Genomic DNA, 15,220 nt, shown 5'->3' with positions numbered 1-15,220 from the left:
GGGAATCTCTGCAATATTTTCCAGTTTGTGGGTGCCCCCCACCCCGGGAAGTAGGGGTTTGATTATATTGTGAAAGCGTCCCTCCTGCCATCTCATTTTGGCACTTTCTTTGTTTTTGGAAGTAGAATATCTTTTTTCATAGGTTCCAGTTTGCTTTATTGATGGTTGTTCAGCAGTTGTGATTTTGGTGTTTTCATGAGAAGGGACTAAGCCCACGTCTTTCTCTGCCATCTTTTGTCCTCTCTCTTCTGTTTATATTTTTAAATTGACACCAATTCTGTTTATTATATTCAAAACCCTTCTCTAATATCCACATCAGAGTTGGATTTATTGCACCTTGAGGGTGTTTAATAGTTAAGTCAGACTTGCAAAAGCTTGAAGTGCATGCCTAAGATAGTGGGAGCCCACAGAGAGGCGCAGCTTCCTGGCTGACCCGTCGGCTTCTTCCCCTGGCTGTGCACCTTTGAGTTAATTGATTTTTTTTTTTTAAGACTGTTTCCTTTTTTAAAATTTTATTTATTTTTGGCTGCACTGGGTCTTTGTTGCTGTACGCAGTCTTTCTCTGCTGATGGCAAGCAGGGGCCGCTCTTCATTGTGGTGTGCGAGCTTCGCGTTGTGGTGGCTTCTCTTGTTGCAGTGCTCAAGCTTAGTCGCCCCACAGCATGTGGAATCTTCCTGAGCCAAGGCCTGAACTGGCTTCCCCTGCATTGCCGCATTGCCGGGTGAACTCTTAACCTCGGGACCACCAAAGGAGTCCCAGTTAGTTGACTTTAAACTAATTGAATCTCGTAAGACAACGTCTTAGTTGTCTTATATGCAGTCTTTTTAAGAGAAGAAATCTCTGCTCCTATTTCCTATCTGGACAGAGGATTTAAATGTTCAGTTTATTATTAACCATTCTCAAGAGGAAGCTACATCTACATACCTTTCAATAGGCAGTTGTTGAGATTATCACACATCTTTAAATTGACGTTCTTCATGTCCATTAAAAAGGATGATGTGGTATATTTTGACATGAAGATTATTACTATGTAGGAAAAAAGGTAAAAAATTCCAAAATTAAACAATATATGTTATATATATGTGAATATTTCTGTTTTTCTTGTTAAAAATGCTCATACATAAATATGTTTATTTTTTAAAGTTCTGGAAAGCTGTACGCAGTCTGATACTTTGAGTAGTGAAATTTTAATGATTTCTTATTTATACGATTTAGTATTTCCTGAAAAATTTTTTGCAACATTTATTAATGTTAAATATAGAATAAAGTGGTTTTTGTAAGAAATTTCTCTTTAAGTCACAAATTGATTTTAGATATCATTAAAAATGCATTAAACAGAACTTCTATATTTAAAAAGCAGGTTCTAAATGTAAAAGCCATGGAAGCAGAGGGCTGTAAAAAGGCAGAAAGAGGACTAATGGGCTTGGGAAGCCTGTCCTTTACTAAAAAAGTAAACTTGCTGATCCAGCTTCCTCTGCCTTTATCATGTGGTTTGACAGAAATACACATTGTACTTGTTTTCTTATAGAGTCTTAAAGGTCTTTCATCAGAAACCAAATAATTGAAATCCAAGTGTGATTAGTGAAGGAAAAAATCTTTTTAATCTAAAACAGACAGATTTCACATTTTAAACTCCCATTTGTACCCCAAATAACTTTAACTGTTAAGCAGTTAACTATTGCCTTATGTACATGGTTACCCAGCTGCTATAATTGCCGTGCAATCAGCAAACTGCTATTTTTATGACTTAGTTTTTTCTTTGGCATTGTGCCAAAGAAATAAGGCAAGAAAATAACCTTTATTGTTCAAGATCGTTTTCATGCCATTAAATACCACAGTGAAGGGGGTAATTTCCAGAGCAAAAAATACTAAATTGAAAATAAAAATTCTTTGGCTGAGTTCTTACCTTCCCAGCAAACGAAACTCTGCATGTGAAAAGGGAAAAAAAAAAAAAAACAACCATAAAGGTCTCATCTTTATAGGATTTCTTTCAAATGGAAATGGAAAGCAGTTATTCTCCAATGAACAATAAATAAAGTAAGAATGGACACGTTCCACTTGCTTCTGGGTCAGTTCTGGTAGGACTTGCTCTTCCTGCTGTGAGTGCCCTGGGTTTCCCGCCCCCAGGTCTGCCCCAGGTCTTCGGTCGTCTGCTGCTGGAGTAAGTGTGTCTGCAGCTGCTGAAGGCCAGCCCCTCCTCTGTACCTGTGTTCCTCTCCTCCACTCTCTGCGGGGTCACAGGTGGGCTGTGCAGTCGTGACCTGCCCCTTTTCTTGGAGATTCTTCTCAGTGGCTTTGAAACCTTGCTTTAGGCCAGTTTTCATCTAAGTTTGGACCATTGTTGTTAGAATAGCCTGGGTATGCAGTATTCCTAGGCAAACCCCAGACTGGCTGAACCAGGAGAGAGGGAACTTGGAAACGTGCATTCTTCACAAACAGGTCAGTGGTTACAAGCATTTCCTGTAAGCTCTTAGACACAAGCCAGCACACAAATATTGCTAGATCGTGCCTTCCTGTATTTCTCATTTCCTCTTCACTGCAAGTTTCAGGGGGAGTCCCCAGTAGCCACCCCTGTCTTTACTCCTCATGTTTGTCTAGCAGGTTTCCACACTTTATGTGCCCCTTCAGCAAAATATTGCTGAGCGTGTCCTCTCAATATATATTTAGTTGTTTCTAAATTGTATACTTAGATTAGTGTGCCATTGTACTGGATACATTATAAAGCAGTGTACAGGAGCAGCAGAGGATGAAATGGTTAGATAGCACCACAGACTCGATGGGCACAAATCTGAGCAAACTCTGAGAGATAGCAGAGGACAGAGGAGCCTGGCGGGCTACAGTCTACGGGGTCTCAGAGCTGGACATGACTTAGCGATTGAGCAACAACAAAAGAGGAGATAGGAAATAAGTAGTATTTTTAATTTAAAAAAATGATTTAACATTATCATTCAACGAATGTAGACCTAAGTCTATATTTTAAATGCTCTTTTGATAATTTTGAATTTGGGAGGCTCACTTTATCAGATCTGAGGAGACTGTGATCTTTTTTCACATTAAAGTTTGGCTCTTGAAGGGGCTCATACTGAAAAAAAGACACATTAGTCCATTAGTCCTACCGTTTCTTCTTGTACACACTCCACACATTCTTACATAAGTATTAGCCTTATTGCTTTGAAATCCTTTTTAAGTCTTTAGGTCTTTGAAATCCTTTTTAAGTCAGGTTGAGGGTTAATTTAGTAAAAACTACATAATATAATCTGCAAAGCCGCTGAACCAGGCACATTTGAACTGCAGAAGCTTGTAGTATGGTGAGACCAAAAGTAGAAGTGAGTATGCCCCTGGGTACCCTCCACTCTGTGGGACTTTCGTCCCTCGGGACGGCTTCTGTAGCTGGGGAGGGGCCATCACTGATCCACATGCTCAGTGTTATAATAACTTAGCCTAATTTGGGGGCACAAATGATATAAATAGCAGCTGTAATATTTTCTGTCTGCATACCTGCAGACCACTTTGTGCAGCTCCTGGCCCGTGCTGGGGCACCGCTTAAACCGCTGAGTCTCCTACACTTCATTTTCCTTATTGACACTGTTGAGAATTTATTTATTTACATATTCAGTGTTTTTATTTAATTTTTTTTTTTTAGCAGACAATTTACATACCTCCCCACCCCTTCCTTTAAGTTAGTGTTGACAACGTTCCATAGTAAACTACTTAAAGAGAAGCTTTGGTCAAGAATGGAATGAAATTGCAAAACAAAACAAAACAACCCCCCAAACAAAGCCCAAATCACTGCTGCTTTAAAAAAAACCAACACTTTCACCAATTATATTCAAACAAAACACACAATGAGGTTTGCGCCATGTGCGTCTTCAGTGTTTCCTGGCGGCGGGCTCCCCTCCCCGTGACATGGCAGCGCTGCCCCAGCGCAGCCGGTCCGTCCTCATGCTGGGTCTGGAGGCTCGCTCAGCTTCACGTTATCCGAAGACCCTGGATGGAAGACTCTAAGGTCTTGAAATCCCAAATGGTCATGGCCCCATCGATGCCGGTAGTGCAGAACTTGCGACAATCTTGCTTGTCCACCTCATAAATAGACACTTGAGTAATGCTGTTCTGGTGCAGCGTCTCCAGGGCCGTGTTGCGGTCCTCGGTCGTGGCCCGCTTGTCCATGTGGCGGAAGCGCTCCATGGCCGACATGTTGCGTTGGATGCTCTGTTTGGGGATGTCCAGCTTGGAGACGAAGGTCAAGCAGCCGCGGTCATCGTAGTTAAAGAGCATGGGGCAGCAATCGTGGCCAGCAGCCACGACGCTGTTCTCTGAGACGAACGACACACTCAGGAGGGGCAGGAACTCTGTCTTCAGAGTTGAGACCTGAACGCTTTTTGAGGCGTCGGCAACAGACATGGTGCTGTCATGGCTGACCCAGGCCAGTCGGCTGCCGCTGGCTGAGAAGCTGACCCCATGCACCCAGCCGCCGGTGCCGCTGCCCCCAAACTCGGACATCAGCTGACCGAAAGGCATCTTGCTGCCCCAGGGCGTGCTGGCTGGCTTCTCATCCACTTCTTTAATGTAAGCAGAAAACACTCTGCATTTGAAGTCGCAGGATCCCGCGGCCAGCAAGACGTTGTTGGGATGCCAATCCAAGCTGAGGACCATGGAGCAGATGGGTTTTTTAATGTGCTTGCTCACCCACCAGTCATTTTCAGACTTGAAGTAACAGACAGAGATGAGTCGTGCTCCACTGCCCACAGCAAACTTGTTCTCTAGCAAGGACCACTTGACTAAAGTGGCCGCCCGGTTAATTCTCAGGATTACCAGGGTTGGCTTCCAGACACCATCCTTCTGACTCCACACGTAAGCGTTGCGGTCGGCCCCGCAAGTGACGATACGGTCACTCTTGGGAGCCCAGTCGATACCTGTGATGTGTCCATTGTGTTCCTTGAGTTCATGGGCTTTCACCCGCTGGCCCCCGTTCTTATAGATGTGGACCTCATGATTATTGGGGCTAAGGGCGATCTGGGTACAATCCCTGTTCCAGGCATGACAGGTGATTGGCTCCAGTAAAAACTGATGCAGGGACATTATTCTTAGTGTTTTCAAAGGATAGAAAGCTGGGATCGGGGCCGTCTGGACGGGCTCGGAGCGTTGAATCGCGGACTCTGGTCAGTCGACGCGAACAGGCTCCGGCGGGCGCCGGCGGAGGACCGAGGCCTGTTGCAGAATTTATTACTGAGATCATCGCTGATCTCCATGCCCCTAAATTTAGTGGACTTTTTTGGGTTCACTTTTACTTGACCATCCATACTTTTCAGCTCAATTGACCATTTCCTGGTTTTTTCCCTCCTCTTTTAAGTGGTTCGACCATTGACCCAGTTGCTCTTACTGAAAATCTGTGGGTCATCCCTTGACTGCACGGTTCAGTCAGTGGGACCTGTTGATTCACTTCCTCTGTGATTCTGAATCCATTCACTTTTCTACCACCTCGGTCCCCTCCTGGTTCAAGCCTCTGCTCCCTCAGAGCTCAGCAGTGGTTCCCCTGTGGGTCTCCTGAGACCTGCTTTCTCGCTACCTCAGCTGGAAGCTTGGAGAACATGAAGCTGGCCGTTTTACTCCCTTGCTCCTTAGGTCTCAGACAGCTCTCCGTACAGCGAGAAGAGACAGGGAAGACCTGGCTGCCACCCAGCCCAGCTGCCGGCTTGGCGCGCTGTGCTCCAGACACCCTGACTTTCTGTCTGATCCCCTCCTTGGCATGCTCCCTAGCTACCTACCTGCACGTTATCCCCTCTTCACAGGAATGGTCTTCTCCCTTCCCTGGTCACCAGCTGCTTCTCATCCTTCATATTTTATTACAGGATCACTTCTCCAGGGAAGTCTCATTAGAGCCCCTGTCAGGCAGTTACACTGTTCCTGTGTTTGCTTTATAGCTCTTCCCATACATATGAATAAACTAGCCGTTACATCCCCCGTATCTAACAGATCATAAAGACTCTTTAAATATTTGAGTAAATTGGCATTGTTGTAGCAATATTTGTTTCTATGTCCATAGACTCATTATCCTGTGAGGATAATGCCCTTGTCTGGCTTGGCCTCTATTATTTTTCTATCATCTAATACATTTACACACAAACACACAAAATGTGTTGGCTTAATGTGAAGATTCTGCCATCATTTGTTCAGTGTCTTTCCCCCTTAGACCATAGAGTGATTGTCTGTTTTGTGCACACATGCCCAGTGCTTCGTATATTGACAGTATAGTCAGTATTTGGTATTTTTTAAATTAGTCTATTTCTGCCTTTTTCTATACACATTTAATCCATTCCTATTTATGGTAGTTCTAATATGTTTAAACTTATTTCTGACATTTTGTGTTTTGTATGTCCTTGTTTTTTCTTTTTTCTTCTATTTTTGTTTAAATGGATCAAGTTTTATTCCATTATTTTCCCTCCAAAAGTTAGAAAATTAAATATCCTCTTTTAGTCTTCTAATTATTGTCTTAAATTTTTTAATGCAAACATTATTTTATATTTTTCTAGCATCTGTTCCCATCCCTGCCACCTTTCTTATGTGATTTTGCTTCTTAATTATTTATTTATAGCAAACAGAACTTAAGTTTTACTAGTTTGTTTAGTTTTTATTTAACTCACTTCTGCTTCTTTTATCCTGGGTTCTACTCTATGGTGTTCTATTTATTTACTTTGGTTCTATCATGTTTTGGGGAGACAGTAACTTTTATAATAATTTTTTAAAATAGGATTTGGGAGTGATGTATTTTCTGTATTGTTACAGATCAGAAAATGTGTTGTTTTGCTCTTCTTTTTGTAATTAGTTTACCTGGCTATGCATTGTATGTACTCATTTTCCCTCAATATTTCAGAGATTTTGCTTCACTGTTTCCAGTGAGATGTCTGATATCATTGAAGGCTTTTAGTATTTTGTTTTTATCTTTACCATTGTTACAAAATGTCAGTATTAGTTTAGTCTTTGTTCCCCCCACACCCCGTTCATACTGGCTCTCTCTTTAACCCTCAGAAATTCCCCATTATTTCTTTGAGAAGTGTTTCTCTTCCATTTTTTTCTACTCTAGTTTCTAGATATTTCCTGTTAGCTGGATTTGGGAAGTTCTGAATTTATCCTTTGTGTCTTTGTCCTTTTGTACCGTATTACCAGAAAACGCCTCTTCTCAGTCTTCTAATTGATTGATCGCACAACGGTGTTTGTCTTGCTGCTTGACGCACCACCTGTGCTTTCTTCTTCATTTCAGTGTTTAAGTTTTTAGTTTCCAAGATCTGTAGGTGTCTTTCTGTGGCTCGAGTGTACCCTTGAGCTTCCAAAGGTGGACATCTTTTAGTCTCTTCTGCATTTGCTGCCCTTGCTGTAGCGTTCCTTCTGCTGCTGTTGACCCCAGTGCTCCGTCTCAGCAGTGCTGGGTGTTGGGGGCTCACAGGGATCTGAGAGCTCCTGCTAGCCTGTTGGTGAGCACTGCATCTGGTCCTGATGACTGAGGGGGGAGGGCAGGACATGCCACCAGGTGGGCTGTGCCAGACCAGCACGAGTTCTGAGCTGGGACACCTCTTTCCTTTATAAACCTGGTCGTCCACCCTCACTGCTCAGAGATACGCTTTTTTGTGGAGAAGGAGTGACCACAGTGTTGAGCTGTCCCTGCTGCAGAGCCTGGCAGCCTGCCTGACATTTACTCCAAGACCCCCTCCAGCTCTGTGAAGCCTCCCGCCCATCCCTCCTCGGGATTATTTTCAGAACTTTGTTTAGTTTTATAACCACTTTCTCTAGATGGCATATTGCCATTGTTTGTTCCTTTTGTCCATTTGTACCTGCCTTTCTTTCAGGAATTTCTCAAAATTCCTGATCCCTTGAGATCAGTCCTCCTTAGCTAATACTGTATATAAAGGAAAAAAAAATTATATTTATCGGGACTTGAAGTGGAAAGAGCGGTCAGAAGCACTGCTCAGAGTGCTATCTTGATCCAAGCTGTGGTCAAGAGTTCAACATTTCCCTGTTTAAATACATCCTCAGTAACATCTATTCAAATGAAAATATAGACATATCTTAGACTGTGTTACAGATGTGGCTATCTTCTAGTACTAATTTTGTAAAGGTTTTCAGTATAATTATTATATTTCAGTGAATCTGTACATTCCTTTATCTATGAACTCATAGAACCAGTATTTTTTATTATATTATTTTTATAGCATATGAAGAATAGCTAATTTCATTGTTTTCTTTCTGTTAGGTTGCTGACAATTCAGTCATTCTAAAAGTTCTTCGGTCCAACATTCAGCATGTACTGATCTATGAGAACCTTGCTCTCCAGGAGAAAGCACTGGCTTGTATTCCAGTCCAAGAACTGAAAAGGAGATCGCAAGAAAAGTTGTCTAGAGCCAGAAAATTGGATAAAGGTAATGGCTTTACATAACCATTCATTGCTAAATATGCATCATTACTAAATCAACAAAAATGCTGCAGTGGTGCCCTTTACTGTATACATTGTAAATAGGTAACCCAGTTCTATTTGGATTTTCAAGAAGTACAACAGTAGTATAATTTTTAATTGCATATACCTCATGCACACCACAGATGGTGATTGCAGCCATGAAATTAAAAGATGCTTACTCCTTGGAAGGAAAGTTATGACCAGCCTAGATAGCATATTCAAAAGCAGAGACATTACTTTGCCAACAAAGGTCTGTCTAGTCAAGGCTATGGTTTTTCCAGTAGTCATGTATGGATATGAGAGTTGGACTGTGAAGAAAGCTGAGTGCTGAAGAATTGATGCTTTTGAACTGTGGTGTTGGAGAAGACTCTTGAGAGTCCCTTGGACTGCAAGGAGATCCAACCAGTCCGTTCTAAAGGAGATCAGTCCTGGGTGTTCATTGGAAGGACTGATGCTGAAGCTGAAACTCTAATACTTTGGCCACCTCATGTGAAGAGTTGACTCATTGGAAAAGACTCTGATGCTGGGAGGGATTGGGGGCAGGAGGAGAAGGCGCCGACAGAGGATGAGATGGCTGGATGGCATCACCAATTCAATGCACATGAGTTTGGGTAAACTCTGGGAGTTGGTGATGGACAGGGAGGCCTGGCGTGCTGCAATTCATGGGGTCACAAAGAGTCGGACATGACTGAGCAACTGAACTGAACTGAACATGCACACATCTGTTAAAATTTTTTAACTCAAATAATGTATTTTTAGTTTAATCATTGGCATGTGATTTTTTTAAAGATATAATATCACTGGAACTTTAGTCCATGAAATATGTGATGGCATTGTTAGTGAATTTTAATGTGAATCTGAGAAAAAGCTTATTCAGAATGAATTCATGTGATTCGACCACTGACTCCCTTTAACTGGCAGTTACTGCTGTAGCGTATGCATGTAGAAGCCGACTGACTGCCTGGGTATAGCTTGAGCTCCACCTCTCACCTTGCATCATTGAGCAAGGAATTTCATCTCCCTGCTGGTTTCTTCATTCAATAACAGGAATGACAATTCTCAGAAATAGCTAAACTAGTGCATGTGAATGGTTCAGAGCAGTGCCTGCCACATTCATCAGCCAGTGCTTTGTTGTTTTCATGAATAGTCTTAGGATTTTAGTTGTTAGATTTTTCTAACTTCAGCATTTTTACTTTGAATTTTTATGTAATTTTTTTTTCTGTGAACTCATTTCCTAATACTATATTTTCTAGGGGTATTCTGTAATATTCTTTTGGTGGTTGATCTAGTATGCAATAAACCTTTTTTTTTTTTTTTCAGTTTAAAAAGCTGTTATTTTACATTGAAGTCGAATTGATTTATAATGTTGTATTATTTTCAGGTATCCAGCAAGGTGGCTCAGTTATATATGCATATGTCCACTCTTTTAGATTATTTTCCAATTTATATTATTACAGAGTATTGAGTAGAGTTCTGTGTGCTGTACATAGGTCTTTGTTTACCTATTTTATATATAGTGGTGTGTATATGTTAATTCTGAGTTTCTAGTTCATCTCTCCCTTAACTCCACAAGCATTATACAGCTTTCTGTATAGTGCAGGTAAGTTTAACAGAATGTCTCAATTCTTCCTTCCCATCCCTTGAGACCCTACTGTCCTTCATTTCACGGAACTAGACGCTGTCGTCACCCAGTAGACTAAGAGTGAGAAATTTTGTGTTGCCTTCGTTCATTCATTCATTTGGACACTCCTCCGGTATGCAGGCCTGAGTTTTCTTCCTACTGAAGAACAACCTCTTCTACTGTTCCTTTCAGGGCAGGTATTCTGGAGGTGAAGCCCCTCAGCTTTTCTCTGCCTAGGAAAGTCTTTATTTCTCCTTCGCTATTGAAGGATAATATCACTGGGATGTAGAATTCTAGGTTGGTGGGGTTTTTTCCTTTCTGTCAGTGAGACTTGATTCTCTCTGCTGTTGCCTGCTTGTGTATGATGAGAAGTCTGCAGTAATTTCTGTCTCTGTACTCAGAACCTTCACCAACCCCATCCCCAGCTTTGTGCAGGATTCTCTCTCCATTGTTCGTTTTCTTCAGTTTGAGTGTGACATACATGGATGTTATTTTTTGGTATTTATTCTACTTGCTGTTTCCTGAGTGTCCCAGATCTGTGTTTTGGTGTCTTATTAATCTTGGAAGATTCTCGGCCATTATTACTTCAAATGTCTCTTCTGCTCCTTTCTGTCTCTCTTTTCCTTCTGATACTCCAAAATAGGGTATCCTGTTATACTCTTATTTATCAACTGTTTCCACTTTTGTTTGATGTGCTCGGCCGTTATGAAAATTCTCCCGCCGTCATTGCATGTTGTGGGTGTTTTGTTCCTTTGTTTTCATTCTCTTTCTCTTTGACGCTCAGATTCTGGCGGCTAGTCTTCAAAGTCAGTGATCTCTCCTTGGCTGTGTCCAGTCTGCTGATGAGCCCATGAAACACATTATTTCTGTAACAGTTTTTGCTTTCTTCTCGTCCTTCTGCTTACACTGTGCATCTGTTCTTACATGTGGTCTCCCTTTCTCGTTAGAGCCCTGAGCATGTTAATCATAATTACTTTAAATTCTGTAATTCCAAAATCTGTGCTGTATGTAAGTGGTCCTGATGCCTGTTTTATCTCTTCAGACTTTTTTCTTGCATTTTAGCCTGCTTTGTAATTTTTTGTTAAAAGTTGAGTATAATGTGTTGGGTAATGGGAACTGAAGTGAAGAGGCCTTTTGTGGAAGGCTTATGTGTCCACTCAACTCATTTAACTACACTGCTTAATGCTTGGTGTGAGTGTCAGGGCCTTCAGGTTCCTCTGGTGTGCTTGGGGCCCTCTGTGGTGTCCAGGCCACCCTGAGGACTCCTCCTGAGCTCATCTCCCTCCTGCAGATGCCTTCTTGTAATCGTGCCCTGTTGCTGTACTGGGGTCCTGTTGGTGGCCAGGCATGGGGGAGGAGCATCCTACAGCCTTAGGGCTAAGTCTCGGTGTTGTAGGGACCTGTGTTCAGGAACCTGGGTCACCCCCACAGTGAGACAGGAAGGCCAGAGGGACCTAGAGTCAGGGAAGTCTGGGGCTTTAATGTGAGTAGGGCAGAAGGTATGCAGCAGGTAGTGTGCATTGTATTGTGAAAATCAGAAGAGATTGGGCTTTTGTGTTTTAAGTTTATGAAAGATACGTTGGATTTACAACCTGAGATGCCAAAGGACACGTGAAGGTAGGGAAGAGGGACGTTGCTGGAGGTGCAGGGAGCAGTGTGCGCGGGACAGCGGCGGCAGGCGTCGGGGGAAGGGTGCACGGTGCGGTCTGCTTGTGTCGGGTTGGGGGAGACACGTGAGGTGGGCCAAGACCATGTTTTGTTTGACATTGAATTTCAGGCAGAGCAGAGCATGCTGAGTTTATATTTCTGATCTTTCAAAAAAGAATTAGAGGTGAAATGAAACAAAGGACTTGTAATGAGGTTTTGAAGTAGAGAATAAGGACCAAGGAAATTTGAAGGATGAATGCATCTTAGAAGGCTAATTCTATGGTGTTAGTATAATTGAACTTAGAGCAGAAGTGCTAAATAACCTGTTCACTAGGCAGGAAGAAATAAGATGACTTCTCAGGAACGTCGGATGTTCTTGATGACTTAAGTCAGAGGGTTAGGCACTGAAGCATTAAGCAAGAGAAAGACAGAGGGTGCCCTTCAGGAAAATCAGCCTAGCAATCACTTGTAAGATAAATAGAATCAAGAGGGTACAGGAGAGAAGAATTCAAGCACAGTAGAAATAGAATTTCCCTAAGAGGAGTAAGGCATGCAGTGGATGAGACTGCAAGGGAAGCAGTGGGTGTGTGAGTTGTTGGGGTGCTTGCGCGTGATTGGACATGGAGTCGGGGGTGTGGAAGGAAAATGTGCAAGAGGACCGCCTCTCTCTGAATTGTAGTCAGTGTGGGCAGGCTTTGAAAGGAGATGAGGGGTCTGCGTTCAGGCCCCTGCTGGACATCAGCTGGGCCCCCACGTGAAAATGTAGGCCTGGAGCTATTTTGGAAGTCACACCTTGACCTACACTTCACAGTGACAGGTGAAGCCATGCAAGTGAGTGAGATCACCCAGGTTGAGAAGATAAGGCAGCAGGGAGAAGGGGGTGGATTGCAAAGGTTCTAGAAAGAAAGGTAGCATTGGAGGGTATTTACATTTAAATTAATTTATATTAAATGACAATTAAAAATTGAGTTCTTCAGTTGCATTCAATACATTTCAAGTACTCAGAAGCCATCATTAGTAGCAACCCTATTGGATAGTGTAGGTATGAATTATTTCCATTATTACCAAAAGTTCTATCAGATGGTTGCTGTTCTGACCTGTCTTGAGCTCTTAACCTGCACAGACAGGGCTCCACTTGGAATTCTCTGAGTCATAGTTAAGGATCTTGCATAACCAGGGAACACTGACCCTCTCTCTGTGATGTGCTTGTTCCTAGCACGCACCGTATCCCAGGAGGACACAGACTCAGAAGCAAAAGTGTGCTGTGTTCCCTCCTTCCATCCTGACTGTTTGCTGAACAGCGATGACTCTCAGTGATACTATGAAGCTTGTTAGTTCGCTCAGTTTCTGTCATTTATTCCAGTATTTACTGAGCACCTACTGTGTAGCAAGCTCAGCTGCTGAAGAGACAGCAAACAAAGTCCCTGCCATCGTGGGTGAGAAAGCCAGAGACAGCTCCTCAGATCTGGCAGGTGGTGAGTCATGCTGGGGAGACAGGCCAGGAAGACGGAAGAGAGCGCACGCAGGGTGCTCTTGGAGGAGGGTCATCAGGAAAGCTTCCCTTGAAGCAGTGATTCCTTTTCTGGTGGAGGCCCTGCCAGCTGCACGGGCTCCCTGCGCAGGCGTGAGCGCGCCGTGCTCAGGGGCTGCAGCAGAAGGAACACGACCAAACGCAGTCAGGGAGACAAAGGGGGTCTGTTCGCTCCCTCCTGTGGCTGCTGGCGCAAGTTATCACAGACTTGGTTCCTTAAGGCAGAAGTGTACTGTCTCACAGTTGTGAAAGCCAGAAGCCCGCCATCCACATCCCTCAGCCAACATCAGGGTGTTGGCGGGGCCACACTCCCTGGAGGCCCTGGGGAGACTCTTCCCTGCCTCTGCCAGCCTCTGGTGGCCGCCTGCAGTCTTCGGTTTGTGGCTGCATCACTCCTGTCTCAAAGACCAACATCTTCAAATCCTCCTCCTCTGTACAGTCTCCCACTGCTTCCCTCTTGAAGGGATGCATGTGATGCACTGAGGGTCCATATTTAGTAACCTGGGGAATCTCCTTACCTCAGAGTCCTTAACTTCATCATATCTACAGAGGCTTTCTTTTTTTTTTCCCCCTTCACAGTGACATTCACAGGCTCAGGGGTTAGAATGTATATGTCTTTGGGGGGCCATTTTCAGCCTCCACATGGGCCAGCTGCAAAAATAAAAGAGACTTTGGGTTGTATTCTGAATGAGATAGAAAATCATTGGAAGGTTTCAAATGACATGAGCTGCCTTGTATTTTTAAAAAGATTACTTTGCTGTAGGGACTCAGTGGAGAAGCAGGATGGCAGTGCTGTTTTTCCAAAAGTTCATCTTTGGAAATGAACATTCACCAATATCTCTTTGTTGAGAAGTTTTCATGTTGTATAGGAAAAGCTAAGCTCTTCTTGCCAGTCAGTCTACCCTCTTACTCCACATTTAACAGCTGTTATCATGTGATGTGTTTCTTTTCACATCTTTTTCTGTTTATTTACATCCATAAGTAGTTAGTTATATATAAAAGTAAACTGTTTGTGTTGCAGAGTTTACACACAGTGTGTCGTCTCTTATGTGTGCAGCTCCATGGTGCTTTTCTCACACGTCTTGGAGGCTGCTGCCCTTCTGCCCGTGCCTGCAGTGCACACATTGCCACTCATACTGTGTCCCAGTGCTCCACGGACGGACATTGAGAGGGGAACCAGTGTCCTCTATTCTCAAGGCTTCCAGGGGAAATCCTTGGAAAGCATGCCTGCCTACCTGAAGGAATGTTTCCCTGGGATGGATGTAAAAGTATCAAGGGCATGTGATGCTTCTGTACTACAGTGGGTCCCTGGCAAACAGGCTGTCTTCCAACTTGTAACAGAAGTGTCTGGGAGTGTTTGTTTGCACTTAATGAAATTATTGAACTTTCTTATGGACTTTGCTAATTTTTCTAATGATTTTGTCAATATTCTTCCTGATTTATAGACATTCTTTATATATTCTGGATACTTTTCTTTGTTAGATGCATTACATTTTGTTCTCAGTATTCTTTGATTTCGTTACTGTACCTTTTGAAATTGAAAAATTATCCATTTTAATGTGAGAAAATTATTTTTACAGTTGTGTTTCATTTTCTCCCCCAAAGTTGTAAACATAAACTTCTGCTTTTATAATATTCTGTGTATGGTGTTTATATATATGCGTTAGAAGGAATGGAGGAAGAATCTGATATCTGGACAGCTGCTTGTCCCAATACGATTTGTCGAACAGTCCCTCCTCTTAGAATTGCTTTGAAGGCTAGCTTTATTAAATACTGTGCATCACTTAGAAGTCTGTCTTTCAGGACTCTTTCTTTTATTTCATTCGTCTGTCCTTTACCAACATCACAGTATTTTATTTAGAATTTTTTAATGTGTCTTGAAGTACTATAGGCAAATTTATCTTAAAAGTTGTGTTGACTATTTTGTGCATTTCCTCTTTCATATGAGTTTCTTGCAGTTAGCTTGTCAAATTT

General features: G+C 42.7%; 1 protein-coding gene and 1 pseudogene across 3 annotated transcripts in view; one reads left to right on the top strand and one right to left on the bottom strand.

The window, feature by feature from the left end:
- Positions 1-15,220, top strand: part of NGLY1 (N-glycanase 1) — a 60,888-nt gene that overhangs the window by 22,890 nt on the left and 22,778 nt on the right. For all 3 annotated transcript variants that reach the window (XM_018041963.1, XM_018041964.1, XM_018041965.1), the window contains exon 4: positions 8,247-8,412. In XM_018041963.1, coding sequence (XP_017897452.1) covers positions 8,247-8,412 — 166 coding nt within the window. The remainder of the gene's footprint in view (positions 1-8,246; positions 8,413-15,220) is intronic.
- On the bottom strand, positions 3,605-5,286 carry LOC106503676 (annotated as a pseudogene).

The sequence above is a fragment of the Capra hircus genome, chromosome 27 (genome assembly GCF_001704415.2).
Source record: "Capra hircus breed San Clemente chromosome 27, ASM170441v1, whole genome shotgun sequence".
NCBI classification, from domain to species: domain Eukaryota; kingdom Metazoa; phylum Chordata; class Mammalia; order Artiodactyla; family Bovidae; genus Capra; species Capra hircus.
Note: the sequence above shows the minus strand (reverse complement) of the source record. Positions and strands in the feature narration are given on the sequence as shown.